This window comes from Thecamonas trahens (genome assembly GCF_000142905.1).
Source record: "Thecamonas trahens ATCC 50062 unplaced genomic scaffold supercont1.53, whole genome shotgun sequence".
NCBI lineage: Eukaryota > Apusomonadida > Apusomonadidae > Thecamonas > Thecamonas trahens.
In genome coordinates, this window is record NW_013657627.1 from 166,674 (window position 1) to 189,853 (window position 23,180).

At 64.2% G+C, this 23,180-nt stretch overlaps 8 protein-coding genes across 8 annotated transcripts in view; 4 read left to right on the forward strand and 4 right to left on the reverse strand.

The window, feature by feature from the left end:
• The first annotated feature begins 271 nt into the window (after nt 1–271).
• AMSG_09714 (STE/STE20/MST protein kinase) lies at nt 272–2,021 on the forward strand. The gene is made up of 2 exons (XM_013898609.1): nt 272–388; nt 805–2,021. Exons 1-2 carry the CDS (start codon nt 300–302, stop codon nt 1,943–1,945), a joined length of 1,230 nt encoding a protein of 409 aa, XP_013754063.1. The 5' UTR covers nt 272–299; the 3' UTR covers nt 1,946–2,021.
• AMSG_09715 (folate transporter/carrier) lies at nt 1,439–3,255 on the reverse strand (the record flags this gene model as incomplete). Its single annotated transcript, XM_013898610.1, has 3 exons — nt 1,439–2,808; nt 2,924–2,977; nt 3,147–3,255. The coding sequence occupies 3 exons, from the start codon at nt 3,253–3,255 to the stop codon at nt 1,976–1,978; spliced, it is 996 nt and encodes a 331-aa protein (XP_013754064.1). The 3' UTR covers nt 1,439–1,975.
• A 493-nt stretch (nt 3,256–3,748) lies between these two features.
• AMSG_09717 (lysophosphatidic acid phosphatase type 6) lies at nt 3,749–5,753 on the forward strand (the record flags this gene model as incomplete). Its single annotated transcript, XM_013898611.1, has 2 exons — nt 3,749–3,904; nt 4,273–5,753. The coding sequence occupies 2 exons, from the start codon at nt 3,749–3,751 to the stop codon at nt 5,683–5,685; spliced, it is 1,569 nt and encodes a 522-aa protein (XP_013754065.1). The 3' UTR covers nt 5,686–5,753.
• A 971-nt stretch (nt 5,754–6,724) lies between these two features.
• On the reverse strand, nt 6,725–10,954 carry AMSG_09718 (Hcr2-0A; the record flags this gene model as incomplete). Its single annotated transcript, XM_013898612.1, has 2 exons — nt 6,725–9,165; nt 9,250–10,954. The coding sequence occupies 2 exons, from the start codon at nt 10,952–10,954 to the stop codon at nt 6,725–6,727; spliced, it is 4,146 nt and encodes a 1,381-aa protein (XP_013754066.1).
• A 677-nt stretch (nt 10,955–11,631) lies between these two features.
• Nucleotides 11,632–15,928, forward strand: AMSG_09719 (uncharacterized protein; the record flags this gene model as incomplete). Its single annotated transcript, XM_013898613.1, has 3 exons — nt 11,632–11,685; nt 11,739–15,876; nt 15,912–15,928. The coding sequence occupies 3 exons, from the start codon at nt 11,632–11,634 to the stop codon at nt 15,926–15,928; spliced, it is 4,209 nt and encodes a 1,402-aa protein (XP_013754067.1).
• Nucleotides 15,929–16,321: 393 nt separating this feature from the next.
• AMSG_09720 (CBM6-containing protein) lies at nt 16,322–18,382 on the reverse strand (the record flags this gene model as incomplete). Its single annotated transcript, XM_013898614.1, has 3 exons — nt 16,322–16,606; nt 16,746–16,958; nt 17,003–18,382. The coding sequence occupies 3 exons, from the start codon at nt 18,380–18,382 to the stop codon at nt 16,322–16,324; spliced, it is 1,878 nt and encodes a 625-aa protein (XP_013754068.1).
• Nucleotides 18,383–19,018: 636 nt separating this feature from the next.
• On the forward strand, nt 19,019–20,196 carry AMSG_09721 (uncharacterized protein; the record flags this gene model as incomplete). The annotated part of the gene is made up of 2 exons (XM_013898615.1): nt 19,019–19,077; nt 19,160–20,196. The coding sequence occupies 2 exons, from the start codon at nt 19,019–19,021 to the stop codon at nt 19,635–19,637; spliced, it is 537 nt and encodes a 178-aa protein (XP_013754069.1). The 3' UTR covers nt 19,638–20,196.
• The window catches only part of AMSG_12284 (uncharacterized protein), a gene marked incomplete at its 3' end in the record, with an annotated part of 3,698 nt that continues 173 nt past the window's right edge, over nt 19,656–23,180 (reverse strand). The window contains exons 2-3 of the mRNA XM_013898656.1: nt 21,677–23,032; nt 19,656–21,146 (exon numbers count right to left, since the gene is read on the reverse strand). Of these exons, the coding sequence (XP_013754110.1) occupies nt 19,656–21,146; nt 21,677–23,032 (2,847 nt within the window). The remainder of the gene's footprint in view (nt 21,147–21,676; nt 23,033–23,180) is intronic.

A 23,180-nucleotide genomic window follows, 5' to 3' on the forward strand; every position in this document is an offset into this window, starting at 1 on the left:
ACATTGAACATATTTTGCGTAGTTATCTTCCGCCCTGATGTTGCTCCCCGCGGGCGGCTTCAGAACAATCCCCCGCGGACAATTAATCTTGTCAAAGGTGCCATACAATTCGCATAGCCCCCGATCATAGGCAGAAGCTGGGTGTGGTAGTTGTCTTCGTGTTCGGTCTCGTTCCGGCTCAACGCATTGTGTTGGCGGGGTGATGGGGTGGGCGGGGTGGTGGGCGGCAGGGGGCGCGCCAGCGGGCGGGTGGGCGCGGGCGCGAGACACCCAGCTCTGCTTCGGGCCAAAGAGGCGGGATGGACGAGACAGTGTTTGAGCTGTCGGCAGCGGACCTGGGGCAGGACCCCAACGAGGTGTTCCAGAAAGTGGAGAAGCTTGGAGAAGGGTATGTACATGGGGTGGAGGAGATGGTGGTGGTGGTGGTGGTGGTGGTGGGAGGGGGAGGAGGAGGAGCATGCGTGGCAGTTTTTTGCGGTGATGAAGGGCTTCTTATCGGTTGGTGGGGGTGGGGGGGGGAGAGTGGAGGGGGGGAGAGTGGAGGGGAGGAAGGGAGGGAGGAGGAAGGGAGGGTGGAGGAGGGGGAGGCAGGCGGGGAGGCAGGCGGGGAGGTAGGCGGGGAGGAGGAGGGAGCGGGGAGGAGGAGGGCGGGGCAGAGCGGGCGGGTGGCGGGGCGGGTGGAATTGGTGGGCCGAGGACGGGGGGACAGCCGGCGGGTGGGATGGGAGCAGGAGGGGGGGGAAGGAGGGCAGGCGGGCGGACGGGTTACTGACCAAGACGCAATGTGTGGTGCGGGGCGGACAGATCGTATGGGTCTGTGTACAAGGCCATGCACGTGCGGACGGGCAAGATTGTGGCGATCAAGGAGGTTGCGATGGAGGACGACCTGGACGAGATCATCATTGAGATCAACATCATGAAGCAGCTGTCTGACCCGTACATTGTCAACTACTTTGGCAACTACCTGCTTGCTAACGAGCTGTGGATCATCATGGAGTACTGTGGGTCCGGGTCTGTGGCGGATTTGATGTCTGTGTGCAAGGAGTGCCTCACGGAGGAGCAGATCGGGTGCATTATGGCGGACACGCTCAAGGGCCTCGAGTACCTGCACAAGAACAACAAGATCCATCGCGACATCAAGGCGGGCAACATCTTGATCAATGACCAGGGCCTGGCCAAGCTTGCAGACTTTGGGGTCTCCGGGCAGCTGAAGGACGACGACGCGAAGCGGAACACCGTGATCGGCACGCCGTACTGGATGGCACCCGAGGTGATCCAGGAGATTGGCTACTCGACCGGGGTGGACATCTGGTCGCTCGGCATTACGTGCATCGAGATGGCGGACTCACGGCCGCCACTGTGCAACATTCACCCAATGCGGGCCATTTTCATGATCCCGCAGCGCCCGTCGCCGACGCTGACGTCGCCGGACGAGTGGTCGGACGAGTTCAACGACTTTATTGCGTCGTGTCTTGTCAAGGAGGCCGCGGACCGGCCGACAGCGACCCAGCTCCTCAAGCACGCCTTTGTCAACAAGAAGCACTCGCGCTCGTCGCTGTTGGAGATGATGGAGCGCGCGTCGACCATCATCGAGGAGAAGGGCCGCAACTTTGAGTCGGACGACGAAGAGGCGTCCGAGGAAGACGACGACGACGATGACTACACCGGGACCATGGCCCGCGTCGACGCGCCCGACGACGGCACCATGGTCCGCGCCTCGGCCGATTCCTCGGCTCCGGACAAGATCACGCCCGAGTACCTCGTCAAGATCACCTCGCGGAAGCAGGCTGACATCCTCAACTCGATGCCACTCGACTCGCTCAAGGCTCTGCTTACCCAGATCGACGCGTCAATGACCCGCGAGGTGGCCGCCATCAACCAGAAGTACGAGAAGAAGAAGGCGCCCATCCTGACAGTGCTCGAGGCCAAGACGGCCGAGTCGTAAAAAACCATCACCCCACCGGCCTAGTGCACACTACTTGGCCGCATCACCCTCGAGCTTGAGAAGGAGCTGCGAGACGCGCTCGTAGACAGCAAAGGTGACGCAGGCGCCGGGCATGACGCGGAGGACGGTCGGGACGAGGCCCTTGTACAGGCCAGACACGCCCTCAGAGGCAATGATGGAGCGAAAGGCGTGGAGCGCCGACGTGTAGCGGCGGGCAGTGCGGTCGACCTCGGTTTGGATTTGGAGGCGGGCGCGAATGACTTGGTATGGGTACGAGACGATCGAGGCAAACATCTTGGAGAGCGCACCAACCGCCAACGCCTCGTAAGTTGAGAGATCGCGGGCCGAGTGGGTCGAGGAGACGTCAACGGCGTCAGAGAGCATCCAGCGTGGTAGCAGCCGGATCTTGGCGTCGTAGAGCGGCGAGTAGAGGAGCAGCTTCTTGAGCTCCTCATAGGCCATAAACTGAAAGGCGCCGTGCGAGACGCCGATGAGTGACGGGCCGAGGCCGCGGTACAGTCCGCGGATGCCCTCCTCGCCCGCAATGGTTCGGATGGCGTGGACGACACCGCGGTACTGCCGCGCCGTCGGATCGTCGAGCTGCAGCTGCATCCGCGTCTTGACCAGCCAGATCGGGTTGGTCACCAGGCATGTGGCCAGCCCGGCCGCCGTCGCCGCGCCCATGTGCCACCCGGGCCCGAGCGGCGTACCCGGCGCCAGGCCGCGCTCTTCACGGATCGCCTCCTTCAAGCGGGTGTACGAGAGAAAGTATAGGCCCCACGCCATGCCCGAGCCCACTAAGTTCGGCGAGAGGCCCGAGTACAGACCGCGGAGGCCGTGCTTGCGTGAGATCTGCACCAGCGCTGCAACCGGCCGCCGAGGGGATGTGGGGAGAGGTGAGTCGGGCGCGGAGCCGCGCGATGCGATGCTGCTCGCAGGGGATGGGAGGGGAGGGGAGAGGAAGCAGAGGGTACATACCGTCCCATGTCGATGCGTAGCGCGGGTACTTGCATCCGGCGGTGCCGTCGTGGACTGCGGGGTGGGGAGGGGCGTGAGTGGCAGGCGGCGGGCAAACGCGGCATGGATCCCTCCTGGCAGAGGAGACGGAGGGGGAGGGGGGAGGGGGCGGGGAAGGGGAGGGGTGGGGGGGAGACGAGGGGAAGGAGGGGGCTGGGCTGGGCGGATGGGCGGATGGGCGTACCTTGGAACTTGGTCTTGACCAGGTCGAGCGGGTAGGTGGACATGGTGGCGGACATGCCGGCCACCACGCCGGCCACCGCATGGATCGGCGCCTTAGTCTCGCTCGCCATACGAGTGCAGTGTACTGTGTCCGGCGCAGGCGCAGGCGCAGGGATGGCCAACCACCAGGCGCAGGGATGGCCAACCACCAGTCGGCCTGTTGGGTATGTGTGTGTGGGGGGGGAGAGAGAGACTTTACGATCCAGTGGAGGTGGGAGGGTGCGGTGCGATGCGATGGGTCGCGCGGGCGGCGTGTGGGCGGGCGGTAGTGCAGGTGCGCAGTGCCCGTGACCGGGGGGCGATGAAAGGGGGTGGGGGGTGGGAGGAGGGCGGGGCGGCTATGTGGGCGCCGGATCGGTGCCGCGGAGGACTTCCAGCGAGTCTGGAAGGATGAGCGAGGGCTGAGCAGGCGGGGCGGCGCCGACAACGTTGATGCCAAAGGTGGGTAGGCCGTGGGCGTGGGTGACAAGCAGGTCGGCGGCGGCGTCGAGGCGGGCAGAGCGGGCGGCGGACGCCTCCTCAAAGGCGGCCAGACGCTCGGCATCGACGGTGCGCATGGCAGCGATGCGCGGATCGTCGTCGATGGCGCCTGCGGCGACGCCGCGCGCCGAGCGCGGCGCCTCGTGCGGGGCCCGCTCAAAGGCGGCGGTGGCGACAAAGGCATCCGTGTCAAGCACCGCCTCGCCCTCGCCCTGCACGCCCACCACGGAGCGCGAGTACGTCGGCAGGTCACCGACTCTACGGACTGTGCGTGGGGGGATGGGGGGGGGGGTGAGGGAGGGTGAGGGGGTAACGGTCAGGGAGGGAGGGGACCTGGGGAGGGCGTACTGTGCAGCTCACCGTCGTCGGTGAAGCCCGAAAGCATCTCGCGAGGAGGGATGTGGTCGTCCATGTGTGTGTGAGCGGGGGAGGGGGGTGGGTGGGGGGGGGTTGGTGGTTGGTTGGGGGTGGGGGGGGTGGAGTGGGGTGGCCTGGTCAGGCAGGTGGGTGGCAGGCGGCGGCAGGCGGCGGGTGGGCAGCGGCGGGCGGCACGCGACGGGTTGGCGTTACGACAGCGCCATTGGTCTGGTGAGAGGTGGTAGTGGTAGGCGGCCAAGTACTCAGCCGGGGACCCACTTGTCGCCGACAGCAGAGAAGACTTTTGCAACGTGACCATGATGACGTCTAACCGCGTGGTGCAGGCGTTGGCCGTGCTGGTGGTGGTGCTCGGGTGTGTGGCGGCGGCGGCGGCGGCGGTGCCGTACTGCGGGATCGCGCCGGGGGCGACAGCCGGCGAGTACGGGAGCCTCGAGGGCTCGCGGAGCCTGCTGGCGGCGGCAGCGGGGAAGCTTGTCCACGTCGATGCGGTGTTCCGGCATGGCGACCGGACGCCGGCCAATGCGGCGCAGTGCTGGCCGAACGACACGGCGGTGTGGGAGTGCGAGCTGGCTCAGGCTGTCCAGGCCTCACGCAGCATGGCCGCACCCGCCGCGTCGTACGGCGCGCTCTTCCGCATCGCGCCGGTTCCGGGCAAGATGTTCTTTCCAGGCAACTGCGCTGTCGGCCAGCTGACGACCCAGGGCTACGAGCAGCACCTCGCCAACGGCGCTGCCTTCCGTGCCGCCTACGTCGCCGGCGCCGGCCTTCTCCCGACCGCCTTTGACCCGACAACCGTCCACATCGAGACCGACACCTCGATCCGGGTCCAGATGTCGGCTCAGGCCTTCATTTCGGGCATGTACCCAGATCAGCTTGGCCCGAACGCTGCCGGCTCCACCGCTAGCCTGCCGCTGGTCAACATCGCCGTCCGCGACTCAGCCACTCAGATTGTCTGCCCCAACCCGGCCGTCTGCCCCGCACTCGCCTCGATCGCCGCGGACTTTGCAAAGTCCAAGGTCCTCGCTAACTTTACCGAGACTGTGGTCAAGCCTGTGAGCGACAAGCTTGCCGCCGCATTTGGCGAGAAGGACGGCGACGTCTCGCTCGGCGTCACCTTTGACTGCATGCACGCCCACGAGTGCCACGGCTTCCCGCTCCCCCCGAGCGTCCCGTCGTCGCTCTGGGCTGACCTCTCCAACGCCGCTATTGGCATGCTCGGCCTCACCTACAGCTTCCCGTCGCGGACTGAGTTTGGCTCCAACGCCATGGGTCCCATGATCGGCCAGGTCGTCGCCGACCTGCAGACCGCCGTCGCCGGCTCCTCCCCAGTCAAGATGCACATGTACGGGACCCACGACACGTGCATTATGCCTCTACTTGCCGCCCTTGGCCTCTACGGCGACGAGTGGTGCCCCTACGCCGGCATCGTCGCCTTTGAGCTGTACGCCGTCGACAAGGCCGTTGCCTCGCCCGCTGCTGCTGCCCTCCTTGGCGATGACACCCACGCCGTTCGCCTCCTCCGCTACGGCTCCGAGGTCACGATCCCCGGCTGCCCGGACGTTCTCTGCCCGTGGTCGACCTTTGTCAACGTCCTCTCGCCGCTTGTCCCGTCGCCCAAGCAGTGCCACCTTGTTCACGGCTGAAGCTCCCCTGAATGGGGTGTCTTTTCACTGCAGATCGCGCCGTGATCCACACTAATGAACGTCTTTCCATGTTCAATCCTGTTTTCCTGTGTAGCCAGGAGTCGACCAAATACGACCGGTCGCCAAAATTGCGTTCTGAGACCGTTCCAGGAACGCTATCACATGCGCTCAGTGAGCGCGATGCAGGCTGCCCCCAGACCACTCGCGAAATTCGTCCCCTCAGTGCGATGTGGGGCGCTCCCCGTCTGCAGGCTGCATTGTTGCCGAGGGATGCACCCTCGTGGTGTACAGGGCCAGTGATGGGCCCTGTAGTAGGCCGCAGAAGTCGATGAGTGTGGAACAGGCACTTTCTCGATAACGCAGCAACATTTACACTATAGTTTATATAAAAACAAATGCGTAAAATTATGTATATATAGTCTACAATGTAAATTATATATTAATCGCAATTCATTCGAAATTTTATGTATTTGTATTTTTATTTCCAAAATTGGGTCAATTCTGGTCCTTTTTATTGCTATTTCGACTGTCGTCACCCCCCATCCAGATAGACACCTGCCACACGTCATCGCTCCCACTCACATGCACGTCACGCATACTAATGTGTAGCCTACATTCACACCGACAGGTTCATGTGAATCATATTCTTTGTAGCGTCTTTAATCGCCCGAATTTCAGTGTTTCGGTCGTACCCGCAGTCGCCAGTCACTGATACTCAGCTCACACGCCACGCCACGCCACGCCACGCCTTGGCCCACCTCACCCACACCCGCCACCTCCTCCCTTGCCCACACCACACCCCTCCCCTCGCTTCCCGTCTCCAGAATGCCCACGTCGGCCAACCTCATATGGGACAGGGTGACGTCGGCGGTCGAGATCCTGTACTTTGTCTCGGGCGTCTTCCTCGCCGCCACCCTCGCCTACTACGTCTGGCTCAACCGGCGCTACACCTCGCCCACCGTAGTTGGTACGTTCTCCCTCGCCTCCTCCCGCCTCGCCTCTCTGGCCTGCTTGCAACTCACCGTCTCTTTTACCGTCTCTAGCTTGCTTCGCGGTCCTCGCCGCCACCATTGCATACCAACTCCTCGGCGGAGGCGCCTGAGGTAGCGCGCAACTTGGCGAGCTTCGCCCGCATCTGGTCCATCTCGGCCTGGAAGCTGATGCTCACCCGCAGCGCGGCGGTGGCCCTGTCGCGGGCGTCGCGTTCAAGCTCGGCAACCCGCGCGCGGAGCGTCTCGAGCTCAGCCTGCGCCGCAGCGTTGGCGTTTTGGACGCTGCTCTGCGGCGAGGGCGGCAAGTCCGCCATCGAGACCATTAGCGACTGCCACCGCGCGCCAGTGGTGGCGCCGGCGCGGACTGCCGGTGTGGCCTTGCCCTCGGGGCGCCCGAGCCCGAGAATGTGGAAGATCCTCCAGTTGCGCGCCCGGATCGACGGGACGAGCCGCAGAAACGGAAGGATGGCGACAAGGCCGTAGATGGCAAACGTGGCGAGCGCGTTGTACACCGCCACGTTGTTGAGCACCTCGGGTATGCCCTCGAGCTTGTACTCGCTTGCCGACGACGCCTGATACACCCGCAGCGCCGACTGGGTGACAAGGAACGAGAAAATGACCGAGCAGAGGCCCACAATCTCCGCCAAGTTGCCGAGTGACGTCGAGTACGGCGCGTACCAGCCCTGGATGGCGAGTGAAATGGTGAGCACTACCGTGACCCCGATCGACGAGAGCGACGCTGTTGCCGAGCCCGCTACCGCCAGCGCAAGCAGCGCTCGACGCACGGTCAGCACCTTCTCGAACCACCACGCTCCTCGGCGGAACGACTCGAACAGAATCGAGTACTGCAGCCGCACCGCGCCATGCCGCAGCTCACCGCCGCGATGGTGCGCGTTGAGCAGGTGGAAGACCCACACAAAGCCGGCCACGTACACCACCATCAGCAGCGAGCCCGGAATGTACATTGAAAAGTACTCGTGCGAGTTAAAGCATCGGATCCACGGAACAGTCGTCATGTAGCTGATCGACTGCTGCTTGCCCTGCTCCAGCGGCGTGTTGTCGCGCGAGCACGCGTACAGCTCAAAGTACGTCGACATGACCGGGAAGAACATGATGTACCCGGTGAGGACCACAACTGCAAACAGAACCTGTCCGGCGGTCCTAACACGGACCGCAAAGAGCTTGTGCGCCACAGCCACGCGGACTGCCCCGTCGTCCGAGCTCTTGACCGATGCCACCATTCGGATCTTGCACAACCACTGGTACACCACCCAGACCCCAAATAGAACCGAGATCGCAACCACAAGGCCGAGTGGGAGGAGCATGACAATAAGAAACATATCCTGGTATGTCAGCGATGGATGCTGGCACACCAGCGGCGCCACAGACACCAGCAGCTTGTTGAGCGCCACAATGAACGAGCCCCACTTTGGCCAGACCACAAGTCCATTGGTTACCGCCGCAAGCGTCTGAAAGTAGACCACGAACGACTTGAAGACGCCTGACGCGACGGCAAGCGCCTCGCGCACGTCGCGCACCGGAGTCTCGCCCAGAAACCCGCCCACGGCATCGCGGTCGTCCTGACCGTCAGAGTGCGCGCGCGCGAGCAGCGCAGTTCGCTCGTTGCGGCCGTCACCACGCCCACTCCCGCCCTCGTCCGGCGGCAGCGACTTTCGCAGCAGCGAGTACACGACATAGTACGTCGTCGCAAAGAGTGCAAGCATTGTCTCTACCCACGATGGCTCCACAAAGGCGACTGCCACGCAGAAAGAGACATAGAGCGAGGTAACCTGGATGAGCTCGCCACGATACGCGGTCAGAAACTCGCGCAACGTCCGCTGCTCGTGAAAGTGCTCCCGGATCCGCTGCATCTGTGGCGACGGGTCCCGAGTCCGGATGAGGATGGCCAGGCCCATAAAGATGAAGAAGAAGATCAAGCCAAAGACTAGCGTCCATGGCGACGAGATGAGCCCTGTACACTGCCGGCAGCCGACAGCAGTCCGGAAAAAGCCGGTCTCGCACTTGCCGCACAGCCGCTCCGAGTGGCCCCACCGACAGACCTCATCCACAGGCTTGCATGAAAACTTGGACAGCGTCTCCCCGTTCTCGCCTCTCACAATGTTTGGCGTGCACTCGAGCCGACCCGCAGGATTGCACGCAATCTGATCAGCTGGCACAGGCAGCGAGGTACATCGGATGAGCAACACCGCCGCGTCGGCACTCGGCGACGGCCAGTAGCCCTTGGAGACCACCACCGCCGTCGACGCCACCGACACTGTCTCGTTTGCACTCGGCGCGTGCACAATGCACTCTTTTTCGTCGTCGCAGTACGTGGCAAGCGAGTGGCAGCCGCTGCCGTCCGCCTGCACCTTGCCCCAGAACCGCGGCGAGCACCGGCAGAGCGTCCGGTGGTAGTAAGTCGCGTCCACGTGGATCTGCGCCCGCGAGTGCGGCGCAGTCAGGCCCGGGCACACAAAGTTGCCGTCGACTGTCCCCTGCACAACCGTCGTCCAGTCCGGCTGCAGAAACGTTGGCAACTCCGCGCCTAACTTCATCTGCATGTCCATGCCACGCAAGCCGAGAAACTGCAAGTTCGTCTCCAGCGCCGGCCCGTACACTGCCGGCAGGCTTCCGCTAAGCGCGTTGTTGCTCAGATCCAAAAACTCGAGCGAGAACGGAAGCGTAAACGAAAAGAACGTTGTCGACTGCGGCAGCGGCCCGCCCAGATTGTTGCCCTGGAGGTCCAGGTGTGAGATGCCTGGAAATACTTCGAAAATCGTCGGCATGAGTGAGCCAGAGAGTCCGATCTGCGCCAGTGCAAGCGTTTTGAGCCTCGCATACCCGGTTTGCAAGCCCTGTACACATGAGAGCAGCGCAGATTCCACACCAATGTCCGAGGCAATGAGCATGGACAAGATGTCACCCATGCGAAGCCGCCTACCCCCGCTCAGCGGTCGTATCGGGTTGCCACTCACATCCAGAAACGTCATCAGCGAGGTATACGCACACTGCGTCACCTTGTTGTCCTCGACGACCACGTCGAGGTAGACCAAGGGCGGAAGCCATGTGAGTCTGTTGCCCCGGAGCGACACTTGTCGAAGCTTTGGTATCGTGTACAGCGTCATGGAGCGGTCAATGGCGGTAAACTCATTGTCGGCGAGGTTAAGGAGCTCCAGCTGGCCCATATTACCGATCTCGGCCGGAATCGTCCCGAACAACTTGTTGTCGCTCAGCACCAGCTCGGACAAGTTGCTTGCCAACCCCACAGCGGCTGGAATAGTGCCGTAAAACCTATTACTGGCCAAGTTGAGCCTTGCGAGCTTGCTGTAGGCTGGAAAGAGGACGTCAACGCCGCCAGAGAGCATGTTGCCCGCCAGCGTGATGTTAACCGGAAAGTACGAGGACGCGACGTAGCCGATCGTTGGCGGCAGCGTGCCCTCCAGCTGGTTGTGCGACAAGTCGAGTGAGACGTAGTACTGGTACGGGAGAAAGGCGTCCGGAATGCTCCCGTTCAGCTTGTTCTGTGAGAGGTCCAGGAGCGCAAACTTGCGCGCAAAGAGCGACGGCGGTATCGTTCCCTCGAGCGCGTTGCAGCGCAGCACGAGGCTGGTGAGATTGCCAGCATGCGAGAGCCACTCGGGAATGGTCCCGGTCAGCGTATTGTCACTAAGGATTAGACTAAACACCGAGCCCGTCAACGCGGCGGCCTCGTCCGGGATCGGTCCAACGAGGTTGACTGCCGCAAGGGCGAGTACCTGTAGTTGCTTCATCGAGGCCAGAAACAGCGGCAGCGGCTGAGGCTCGAGGTTCAAGTTACTAAGGTAGAGCTGAAGCAGTGCAGGCATCGACGCCAGGCACTGGGGTAGTGTCCCGGTGATGTTCTCGTTGAGTACAGCCAGCGTCACCAGATGCGGCATCTGGCAGAGCGAGTCCTCAATCAGCTGCAGCTTCCCGTTGAGGTTGTTGTCCGAGAACAATACGTTCTCCACCACACCTACCGTAGCGTTTGGCCCGTCGTATGCACACTCCAACCCGTACCACGCCCGACACGGCGAGGTGCCTGGAATGCAGCACGGGTCGCGGCCCTCCAGCCATCCGTACGATAGCGCCCACTCTGGCCCGCCAAAGTCGTAAAAGAACCGCTGCAACAGCTCGTATGAGCCGCCTGCCTCTCCGCCGACCACTCCCGCCGCTCTCGCCTGTCTCCGTCCAGCTGCCCGAGCCTCCTCCAAAGCCGCCGCCTGCATCGCCGACACCTGCGCCTCGCGCACGCGCATGTGCGCCTCGACCTCAGCCGCATGCACCCGCCGCCCCGCCTCGTCCTCGGCGGACCAGCCCTCGCCCGACCCAGCATACACTGGCCACACCCCGGTGTCGGCCTGTCCTACCCAGCCGCCTTTGGCCGCGCCTGTGTCCCCCGTCACGCCTTTACCGGCCACCACCACCGCCAGCGCCACACTCACCACCACCCCCACCAAACTCACCACCCCCACCACGCCACCCGCCCCGCCCACGCCTCTTCTCCTGCTCCCTCCTCCTGCCGCCGGCATCCAGATCCAGGCCGCCAAGTACGACAAGTGCACCACCTACCACCGTCCCGTCCTACCGCCGCCCCGTCCTGCCGCCGCCCCGTCCCCGGCCACCCGTCCTTGCCGTCCCGTGCCTGGTGCCGGGTGATCACGTGTGGCCGCACCTCACCCACCACCACCACCACCACCACCACCACCACCACCACCACCACCACCACCACCACACTCTCCCTCCTCCTCCTCCCCTCCCATGCCATCCCCCCTTCCCCTCCCCCTCCTCCTCGTCACATTGGCCCTCACCGTGGCCCTCGCCGTAGCCACGCCCGCCCGCAAGCCCCCGCTCCCACCACACCTCGCCCACGCCGCGCCGCACCTTGCTACTGCTGCTGCTGCTGCTACTGCTGCTACTGCTGCCACGCCTCGCCATGCTGTCCGCGCCGTGTCGGCAGGCCCACGGTCTGCGGCGCCACCACCGCCTGGTCCGGACTCTCTTTGCTATGACGACGTCGTGGTCGTCCCGCCGCCGCCTGAGTGGCGCAACGTGACGTCGCTGGACTCGCGCGCGGCGCTGCTGCGGCTGTACGCCGAGCTCGACGGGCCGAACTGGTACGACAACTCGGGGTGGAACCAGCCGGACTCGGACCCATGCTGCTACCTCATTGCCGACGGCAGCTGTGTCTCGTGGTTTGGTGTACAGTGCTACAACATCACCATCCTCGCACCCAATCTCAAGTACGATCCGCCGTTTGTGGTCGACGGCATCTTCATCAACGCCAACGGGCTCAAGGGCGAGCTGACTTCCACCATCTGCGAGATCTCGTGGTTCCTCAACGAGCTGGCACTCGTCGACATGCCCATCACCGGCAGCCTCCCGTCGTGCATCGCCCACTTGCCCAACCTGCACTTCCTCTACGTCTCGAGTCTCCACTTTGACCCGGCCCCGCTCCCGCCCTGGATCGGTAGTATGCACCTGATCGGCCTCTCGCTCGCGTCCAACAGCTTTTACGGGCCTATTCCTCACGAGTACGAAGCGCTTGCCCAGACTGCACTCAACGTGTTTGACCTCTCAGGCAACAACATCAACGGGACTTTGCCGGCATGGATTGATGACCTCCGCTGCGTCTCACTCATCTCGCTCCGCTCCAATGATCTCACTGGCGGCATCCGCGGCGGCATCTTTCGTGCTCCGTTCATTGCGCTTGTCGACTTTTCGCAGAACATGCTCACGGGGACGGTGCCCGACACCTTTTCGGCCACCTCATTTCTCGGCACGCTTGATCTCTCGTTCAACTCGCTCAACGGATCCATCCCACCGTCGCTCGGCGTTGCACTCCAGGCCACGGCGATGAATGTGACTCTCACCGAGAACAACCTTGTCTCGGGTCTGGACGTCCTGTTCTTGCCCGGCTCGCGAGCAGTCACTATCGACGTCTCGGCCAACGACCTCCGCGGCTCGCTGCCGCACCACATGGACAACGCCGTCAACCTGACTTCGCTCATTCTGCGAGCCAACGCGCTCAATGGCACCATCCCTTCCTGTCTAGGCAAGCTGCACAAGCTCCGTGTCCTCGACCTTTCCGACAATGTGTTCTCGGCCATTGATCCAAACTGGCGCATCTACGACATGAACTCGCTCGATTTTCTCTCGCTCCGGCACAACATGCTCTCCACCGCCCCGCCACTTTTCTTTCTCAACGCTGGGCGCGACGCAAATGGCAACCTATTTTGCTCGTGGGTCTCGCCGCTCACCTTTGTCGACCTCTCGTCCAACCCGTTCTCCACTTTCGGCGCTCCGAGCCCGGTCTCCACTCGCGGCGGGGAGTGGCAGGCCGTCTGGGACGATGCGGTGGCTGTCCGCGGCGTCGGCGCGCTCCCGCATGTCATGGGCGCTGCCGAGCCGTTCATCACAGCCTCGCGGCACAACGGTATGTACACCATTTCCGAGCTCTTCCAAAGCCTCGTTGTCTCGTCGCTCCCCAACTCGCAGACACTAGTCTCTTGCATCCTCACTGCCGGCGCAGTCAACAACCGCCTGCAGACTCTGGTCCTCTCTGACCTCGGTATCGAGGGCGAGTTGCCGTCGCTCCTCTTCTCGGCCTTTCCCTCGCTCTCGCATCTCGACCTCTCGCACAACCGCATTTCGTCCAAGCTCCCGTCGTCGTCGGTCGTCTATCCGTTCTACCTCCCATACCCGCTCGAGTACCTCAATCTGGCGAACAACAGCCTGACGGGCGACATTCCCCTCATCTTTGGCCTTGCGCTAGAGTCGAACCTGCGCTACTTTTCGCTGGTCAACAACAACATGACCGCCGAGTCGGGTCAACTCCCGTCGTTCCTTGTCCCGACCTATGACTCCCAGCTCGACTTTACCGACCAGCACTACTACTGCCCGTCGATCCAGGATCAGAACCTTCGGTCAACGGTTCTCGTCGACCCAACATACTATCGGCGGTCGCTCTGCCGCTGCGCCCAAGGTTACTTTGGTCGCGTTTTAGAGGATGGCAGCGGGTGCAAACCGACGTACTCATACTGTCAGAACTCGCGTGAGTGTGTCCTTCGCAGCAACGCCGCCTTTTCCAACGTTGTGGCGCCGCTCCGTGGCTACTGGCCGGCGCCCGCGCTTGACAACGCCACACTCTTTATCCGTTGCTCCGACGTGCCGCAGCTCGATGACACCATTGCGTGCAACCCGCTCGGACCCAACGACCAGCGGAGCGCCCTTGATGAGTTTGCCAAAGGCGTGCAGTGCAAGCCGCGGCCCGACGGCCCGGGCCTCTCGTGCAGCCCGCCTACAAGCGTCTGCCGACCGGGCTCCGAGGGCCGGCTCTGCTCGGTCTGCTCCGACGACTACTACATGTCTCCCCAGGGCTGCATCCCGTGCCCGCTCAGCCACCAGTCACTGGGGTGGACGGTCATTTCGATCCTGGCCACCTTGATTGTGGTTGTCGTTGCCCTCCAGCTCCGTTCCCAAGAGACTTCCGGCCATCGCCTCAAACTTCGCAGGCAGTTCCATGAGGCACGGTCGATCCGCGGCTTCTTCTCGACTTTTTGGCCCGAAATGACGCAGGTCTTTCTCCTCTGGGTATTGATTCCGGTTGCACTCACGCCGTACGACCTCGACGGCAACGCGTCAGCGTTCATCTACTCGAGTGTCTTTTTCTACATGATATACTCGCTCCTGCGCAAGTCAATTCCGCTCGATCGCGCCGCGCGGCATGCCGCCGAGCGTGAGACCCGCACACGCTCGAGCGACATGCGGGCCCCGCTTCTCGGCTCGCTCAACGCGCCACGTGCAGGCGGTTCGGCCCGCTCGTCGGCGGCGGACCCGAACAAGTCCATGGGTGGTTTCCTCGGCGACACGCCTGTCCGCGACGTCCAGCAAGTTCTCGCCGTCAGTCAAGGTCTCTTCAAGAGCTTTCTTGTCTTCTTCCAGACGCTGGCGGTCATTACCGGGACTGTTCTCCCGCCGACGGAAACGCTCTCGTACCTGGTCGAGTTCAACAACCTCGTCATCACCTCGCTCCGCAACAAGTGCCGCTTTCCGTCGTTCCACTACCAGTCTGGCTTTGCCGTCATCATGTGGGTGCCGGTTGTCGTCGCCATCCTCCTCCTCATCGCGCGATGCGTCTCGTCGCTCTGGTTTGCAGTGGGCAAGCTTCGTGAGGCCTGGTCAGCCCGCGGCTCGACCGACGCGTCGACCCGCCGGAACGTCGCGTCGGCGCGGCAGGCGATGCGGGCAAGTGCCATGGGTCAGACCCTTTTCTCCACTGGTGTCCTCACCTTGTACATCCTCTACTTTCCGCTCCTGGTCTCGTACTTCTCGCTGTTTTCATGCTCGTCCGACCCTCTTACTGGTGTGAGCTACCTCCGCGCCGCGCCGTACATTCGCTGCTGGGGTGGTGACGTCTGGTTGAGTATGATCATTGTGGGAAGCACGCTTATGGGCGTTTACACCCTCGCCCTGTTTGCCATCTTCGGCCGCTTCCAGCGCCACAAGCGCCTCGGCCGCCTCAACCACATCGACGTCCGCACCAAGTACTCGATCCTGTACGACTCGTACCGGCCAGGCGCCGCCGGCTTTGAACTCATTCTCACCGCCCGCCGCATTGCCATTGCTGCCGTCGTAGGTGTTGCACCGGTCACCTCGGCGTTCACCGCCGTCAACGTCGTTTTCATTCTTGCCGGTGCCCTCGGCATCCAAGGCTGGCTCGCGCCGTTCAACACCTCGCTCGGCAACCTGATGGAGACCATTTCGCTTGTTGCTCTCCTCTGCATCTACATTCTCTCGCGCTCCATTCTGCGCCTCTTCTCGTCGAACGATACTGCAGCTGTTGACCTTGACGGCAACGTGGAGGTCAACACCCTTGTGTCTCTTGTCCAGTCGCTCTCGTTCTTCACCATCCTCCTGTACTGGTTCTTTGGCACGCTGCCCTTCCTCCGACTCATTCCCTTTATTCGCAAGCGCAACCTGCGCATCATGCGCCGCCTCGGCCTCGGCGTCCACTATGACTCGAACGCTGCGTCGCCAGCGCTCCGTTCCGGCGCCACTGTCGTCGGCGCAGGCATCCGTAACTCGTACCACGCCGCCACCGACGAAGCTGCCAGCAGCGAGCTTGGTGACGTCAACGGCATGCCTGTTGTCGTGGCCAAGTCTGCTGTGGACACCGAGCGTATCCGAGAACTTGAAGCCGCGCTCGATGCAGAGCGCAAGGCTGCCTTTAAGCGCGCCATTCACCATGAGGCCGAGCTAACTGTACTTCGCAATCGCCTCGCCCAAGCTGATGTTGGTGCTGTCGACAGCGACGGCGCGGCTGCCAGCAGCAGTGTCTGATGCGGCGCCGTAGTTGTAGAATACCGAGAGCTCCAAGTCGTGGAGTGAGGCAACGACAAGATCGATGAGCGTGTCGCCGTCCATGTCTGCAGCAATGACGCTCTGCGGAAACTTGGTGGCGAGTAAAATGGTCTCTGCAGTCACAAAGGTGCCCGGTATGGCGAGCGCGCGGAACCAGCCGAGCTTGTTGTTCCACGGCGAGATGGTGACAAGATCGAGGCGGCCGTCAGCGTCGAGGTCGGCTTCTCGGTGGCGTGAACCCGTGGACGGTGATGTGCTCAAACCTACGGTTTGGCCTGTGGCGGGAGTGGTGCAGGGCGCGAGGGTGGGTGCGATGCCAGAGTGTCAAGAGCAAGGGGTGGCGGGGCGCTGCCGATGATGCGGACGTCCGAGCCGCCAGCCTCGCCAAAGTGGTAAAAGTCGCTGGGCGACGACGCGCGGCGTCTGCGAATGACGACGGCCGCGATGACGGCGACAATGCAGAGAAGAAGACCACCACCAGCAGCACCGTACATCCACATTGGCTGATCTAGAATCGGAGACGGCGACGGCGAGTTGGACGGTGCAATCTGCCCGGCCGAGACTGAGGAGGAGGCTGTCGAGACAGCAGGAGGCGGCGGCGTAGGTGGTGACGGAGATGGTGATGGTGGTGTAGGCGATGGGGGAAGAGGAGAGGGAGAGGGAGAGGGAGAGGGAGGGGGTGGCGACATGAGTGGTGTGCCAGGTGGTGGCGATGGCGGTGGCGGCGATGGCGATGGCGATGGTGGCGGCGGCGATGGCGATGGCGATGGCGGTGGCGACATGGGTGGGGTGCCAGGTGGTGGCGATGGCGGTGGCGGCGATGGCGATGGCGGTGGCGGCGATGGCGGTGGCGGCGATGGCGGTGGCGGCGATGGCGATGGCGATGGCGGCGGCGGCGGGCTTGTGCACGAGCCGGTGCACGAGCCGGCAAACGAGACGGGGACAACACCCGAGAGCTGCGCAAGCGCAATGGTCTGCGAGGGAAGAATGTGCGGCGAGTGGAGCGAGAGCGTGACGCCGACCGAAGAGCCGACGGTGCCGGACCAGGCGATCTCACCAACGACAACTGGGCTCGAGCCCGGGACAGTTGAGGCGGCTGGCAGCGAAAACGAAGATGTTGCGGACTCGCCGTCGATTGAAGCGACGACCACGAGGTCGTAGTACGACGGGGCGAGCCCGATCGAGTCGACGGTGACCGCCAGCCGGAGGCAGGGCGAAGGAGAGGGTGAGCTGCACGGGTCAGCGTCGACGTTGGAGATGACAAAGCGGTAGCCGAGCTCGGTGACGGCGGCGAGGGCGTTTGCGCCGCGGCCGTCGTCTGCGCTCGGATTCTCAAACAGCCAGTGATACAGGAGCCACGAGAAGCGCAGCGACTGGGCCGACGGCAGGAACGGGTGGCCCGAGTACGAGTTGCGGAAAATGTTGGGCTGGACCGAGGGCTGGACCTCGCCGCCCATGGGCGCGACGAGGTAGCGGTCGGCGATGCCGCGGGCCGCCATGCGATCGTAAGTGTACCAGCTCTGCGGGTTCGAGGCCGAGTACGTGCCAACGCCAAAGTTGTCATCGTGCCAGCCGAGCGAGGTCGACGGAATGAGTGGCGGCGGGTCCGATGCCTGCCACTGATCGAGCTGGTCGGAGGAGACGACGACACGGGTGGTCGCAAAGGCGGAGTCGTAGGCCTGCCACACAGCGAGCTGTGTGGCCTGCGGAGCCATCTGGGCTGTGTTTGGGTAAGTGTGCCACTCACCCCAGTAGCCGAGCAGGCCAACCATGATAAAGGCGATGCGGCTGTCGCCATCGTACCGCGCGCCCATGGCAGCGATGGCGCCGGTCATGGCGTCGACCAGGCGCTGATTGCCGTAGTCGGGCGACTGCCCGCCGCCGTACTCCGAGTAGGGAGTAAAGGTGACCGGCGACGGCGGCGAGAGGAGATAGTCCGGCACGGCGGTCTCGTACCCGCCGCCTGCTGCGCAGCAGTCTGGGTAGTCGAGATAGAGGCGGAAGACGAGCTGGTTGCCTCGCCCGGCGGCATCGGCCAGCAGCCCGTCGAGGACCGACCACTGGTACACACCCTCGCCCACCACCACGTCCTTCAGCGCCAGGTACGAGTACTCCATCGAGTGCGGGAACGAGTACCGCCCGACTCCACTCCCGCGTGCGTACGGAAGGAAGCCCACCAGCGCGTTGCCGGCCGTCACTCCCGTGTTGCTCGCCGTTGACGGTGCCGCCGTGTCGCACGCCGCCTGCGCCCCGCTGCAGCCAGCCACCACAGCCACCCACACAGCCACAGCCACAGCCACCACTCTGCCCATCTTCAGAGACATGGGACAGGAGAGGTGTATGGCAGGATGGGGGAGGGGGGGGAGGGGGGAGGTGGTGAGGTGGGAGTGCGGTGCCGGAGGGGGAAACGTTGCCACACGCCAATCCTTTTTTTTTTCGGAAGGGATTGGAGAGAGTGAGAAAGAAGGAGGCCGCACGGATGGCCTGTGGCCTGATGGTTGGCTTGCGGCAAGGGGGAGGGATGATGAGAGAGGGGGGAGGAGGAGGAAAAGATGTATGGCTGCTTGGGGCTCGGTGGGTGGAGAGAGTAGCGGCGAAGGGGCGCTCGGGTGATCTGGGCAAGAGACGACTTTTTCTCCCAAAATTCGAAATGTGCAGCTCGCGTGTGGGAAAGAGAGAGAGCGGCTGCTCATTGGCCCAGATGGCTGCGATGGAATGAAGGGGAGAAATGATGAATGTGTGTGTGGAGGGGGGGCGGAGTCATGCAGCCGTCGCAACCAACGTTGCATGCGATAAGAGAACAGGAGCAGAGCTGGTCCAGAGGCAAGAAAATTTGTGCCGCGCCCCTCCCCCCCCCCACCTCATCCCCATTCCGCCAAAAGCCTCCGCGAGCGGCTGAGCCAGCGCTCTTCCCCCCGGCGAGCCACCTCTCCATGCCCCGGCTCCCCATCCCAGCCACCATGAACAAGGACAAGCGGTTCCCTTCGACCATGGTGTGGACCCCGATTCCCCTCATTACGTACGCTCTCCCTCCTCTCCCCCTCACCTTCCCCCCTCTAGCCCACATTCACCGCACCCACTCACCACCACCCCCACTACAGTTGGCTCCTTCCCTTCATCGGGCACATGGGCCTGACAGACTCTGAGGGGACGATCTTCGACTTTGCCGGTCCGTACACCATCAACGTCTCCAAGCGGACGACGGCGTTCGGCCCACCGGCAAAGGTGGCGCCCATGTTTGAGTACATGGGCGGTGACGGCGGAAGCGAGAGCCGGAGCCTGTGGGACTCTGGCGTGGCAGCCGGCTCGGAGGAGTTCCGCCATCGCATGCACAACCTCATCTGCAACAACTGCCACGACCACGTCGCCGAGTGCCTCAACGTCATGCGCTATCCGGTCCCGGCCTGGGCTTGGGCCCCGCGGTGGGGCATGATCTCCGTCTGGCTGTACATGCTCCTCCATGGCAGGTACACCTCGTGGTCCGCCATCGTCAAGACCTACCTCCCGGCCCTGGTCCTCTGGTCGATCATTCTCGGCTTCATGTACATGCCGTTCTGGCTCTCCCGTACCGACGAGTGACCGCTTGCTCCTCCGCCTCTACCCGCGGGTGATCCGATGCCAGCCGAGGACGGTGTGGACGTACTCGAGGTCGACCGCCGCAAACGGAGTCTTGCACAGCGGGCAAACGTTCTCGGTGCATCGCGAGTTGAGCACCACCGCCATGCACCCGAGATGGACGGTGTGGACACAGTCGGTGAGCGCGTACAGCGCACGCTCGGCAGCGGTCTCCACCCCGACTACCGCTGCGCCCGCCGGCGAGACGATGCACCTCGCCTCGGCGTGGTCGTCCCAGAGGTCGACGTCGCGCGAGAGCCCGTGCGCCACAAAGGCAGCGATCGACGCTCCGGCCCGCGTCGACACAAAGTAGTCGGGAATCGGCGCCGGGTGCGCCAGCGGGAGCAGGCAGGTGGCACACACCGGGGCAGAGCCATGCCACTCGGCAGCAGGCACCGCAGGCAGCTGCGACACAATCCGCGAGACCCGCGCCTGGAGCTCGGTTGCAAGCGTAGGCCCGGCTGTCGCCGCCTCCCGCCCCGGCTCGTCTTGCGGGCTCTCCGACTTGGGCGTCCCGTCGTCAAGCATGTCTAGCAGTTCAAGCGGCGGCGGCGCCAAGCGCGGCGCGGCGCCATTGGCGTCCAGCACGCTCTGCACCTCGGCCGATGCTGCCGAGTACGCCATGACGACAGCCGCGTCGGGCGCCGCCCGCGTCCGTATCATCACTCCGGCCACCTCGATCTCGGGCGACGCAAAAACCGCAAAAACCTCCCGCCGCCGCGCGGGCATGAGGTCGAGGAAGCCGCCGCCGATCACGCCCTGGGCGTGGAGCCGCGCCACCGACGCAGCGCCGCGGACCAGGCTCGCCGCCGCGGCCTCGACGCTGGCAAGCACCGCCTCCTCATCAGGCCCCCATGGTCTGTGCGAGACAAGCGCGTCGACCGCCTGCCGCTTGCCCACCGTCCGCGACGCCGCCAGCCCACGCGCCGTGGCCAGCCGCCGGTACGCCGCGTACACGTACGGCCGCGCGAGCTGACGGATCCGCTCGCGCAGCCGCTCGGCTGCCGCGGCCGAGCCCTGCGCACACTCTGCACACAGAAACGTCTCCGGCACATGCCGTCCGCCCGGCAGCCCTACACATGCCATGTGTTTCCACGTCCCACATTCGTCGCATGCAATCGCCGGTCCGTCAATCCGCTGCTGCGGCTTGCACGAGCACGTCAGCTGGCCCGTCGCCGCCGGCAGCCGGCCTGCAGCCGGTGATCGTGGTGCGGCTGGTGATTGCGCATCTGCAGACGTGAGCGGCGGCGATGGATGCACCGCCTCGCCCGACTGCTCAGCCACCGGCGAAGCCTCGCCCAGTTGCCCGGCTGCCGTCGGTGCCTCGCCCGGCGAAGCCTCGCCCAGTTGCCCGGCTGCCGTCGGTGCCTCGCCCGGCGAAGCCTCGCCCAGTTGCCCGGCTGCCGTCGGTGCCTCGCCCGGCGAAGCCTCGCCCAGTTGCCCGGCTGCCGTCGGTGCCTCGCCCGGCTCGCGCTTGCCGGTCGGAGTTTCACGCCCTTTTTCGGCCGCCGGTGATCGCTCGCTGGTTGATCGCGCGCCGGACTGGTCGCCTTCCACAGCGAGTTGAACAGGCGTTGCAGCGCGTGATGGTGCTGCCGGAGCAGGAGGAGCAGTCATAGCCAAGACATGGTTGAGCCATCGAGTGTGGGCGCGGCGGGTGGACCTGGGCGCGTAAACAGGCTCCCCCGGCGGGGACAACTCGAGCGTAGCGTGATCACTTTTCTGAGTCTTCGGGCACCTGAATCCACAATGTTTTTTAGCCAGGCTGACTCCCCCTATCGCCACCGGCTCTGCTCGCCGCTTGCGCCTACGCGTGTGTGGGCTTCCCGAGATGGCTGCAGGAGGCGGAGGCGGTGGTGGCGGGCTGGGTCTATGACTTGGATCCATCGGTAGAGGGGGGGGGGGGGGGGACAAGTGTGATAGGGGGCGGTGTGTACGGCGGCGCTGGGTGAGGCGGCGGGCGGGTGGGCCGAGCTGCGAGTTGGGATCACCGATCAGCGGACGACGAGCGAGGCCAGGAGCTGCTGGATGGAGGCATCATTGCGGATGATGGTGGCCTTGAGGGCAAGATTCTTGGCGAGCTGATTCTTGATGGCCTCGTCAACCTGGCGGAGCTTGGCCTCCAAGGGCTCGAGCTCTGCGGCGGCGGCCTTGCGGTGCTTGGCGAGGGCGGCCTTGTGCGACTCGGCGTCTGCGACGTAGCCGTTGAGCTCGCGGGTCATCGACGCCATGTCTTCCTGCACGTAGTCCATCAGCTGGCCGAGCTTGGTGACCTGCGGCGCGGCGTGCTGCAGAGCATCGCAGAGCTCGCCAAGCTCGCGGGCGCCTACGGCTGGTGCGCTGGCAGCCGAGCCTGCCGAGCCGCCGGCCGAGCCTCCGGCGCGCTTCTTCTTGAGAATGATACCCGTTGAGCCCGAGGCCTGCGTCGTCTCGGCCTGCTTGGCCTCAACAGCCTGGATCTTGGCCTGAGCCGACTTGAGCTGCGCCACAAGCTTCCCGTCGGGGGCCGAGCTAGCTGCTGCCGGCCGCGAGCTGCCACCGGCCCCGCCGACGGCCATAAAGTCTTCGTCGTCGCCCGAGTCGTCGTCGCGGATGATGGCTTTGTTGACGACAGTGCGGTCGGCGCCAGAGCCCGGGCGCCCCCGTCCACCGGTGCGCGCCTTGGGCGGCCCCGTTCTCGTCGTCGCCCGGATGATTGGCTGCTGCCGAGTGGCTGGCTCGACTGGTGCGGCAGCTGGCTGCTCTGCAGGCGGCGCTGCCGCCGCCGCCAGCTCGGGACCACGGCTCGCCTCGTTCTGATCCGCCTGCGCCGGCTCGGCCGGCACTGCCTGAACTTGCTTCGGCCGCTGGCGCTTGCCGCGTGCTGACGACGGACGCGCCGGGCGCTTGGCTGGCTCTGCAGGTTCTGCGGGCGGGGCCTGCGGCTCGGCCTCGGGCGCAGGTGCGGGCGCCTTTGCCTTTGCCTTTGCCTTGTCCTTACCCTTGGCTTTCGCCGCTCCACGCTCGGGCATGTGCTCACCGGCGCGGACACGGCGTACGGCATCGGGCATGTCGACCGACTTTGAGACGGCAGCCTTGGCCAGCATGGTGAGGAAGATGTTGGTCCGCTTGGGCTCGAGGCCGGCCACGATCTTCTTTGGCTTGACCGGGACGTTCATGTCAAGGGCGATGCCCACAACATCGATGACCTTTGTCAGAAAGGCGATCTTGTCAGCCTTGCCCTTGATATTGCTCACATCGAGCTCTGCCGGCTCAAACAGGCCGTCGGCAAAGTGCCGCTTGGCCACCAGCGCCACCACCACGTCGTGCAGAAAGCGGAACGGCGGACGAGCGAGCACCTTTTCATCCATAGCAGGCGTCTGTGCAGGCGAAGCATGTGTGTGTGATTGTGAATGTGTGTGTGTGCGTGCGCGGGCAAGGGACGGGGAGGTGGCTGTGGTGTGAGTGTGTGTGTGTGCGGTGGCTGGGTAGGTGGTGGTGGTTTGGCGCGCAGGCGGTGGCTGGGGG

Bases quoted from the DNA above. Each gene is read 5' to 3' on its own strand.
- AMSG_09714 (XM_013898609.1), top strand. From the start codon at position 300: ATGGACGAGACAGTGTTTGAGCTGTCGGCAGCGGACCTGGGGCAGGAC. The intron at 389-804 runs GTATGTACATGG...CGGGGCGGACAG, and splicing joins GTGGAGAAGCTTGGAGAAGG to ATCGTATGGGTCTGTGTACA.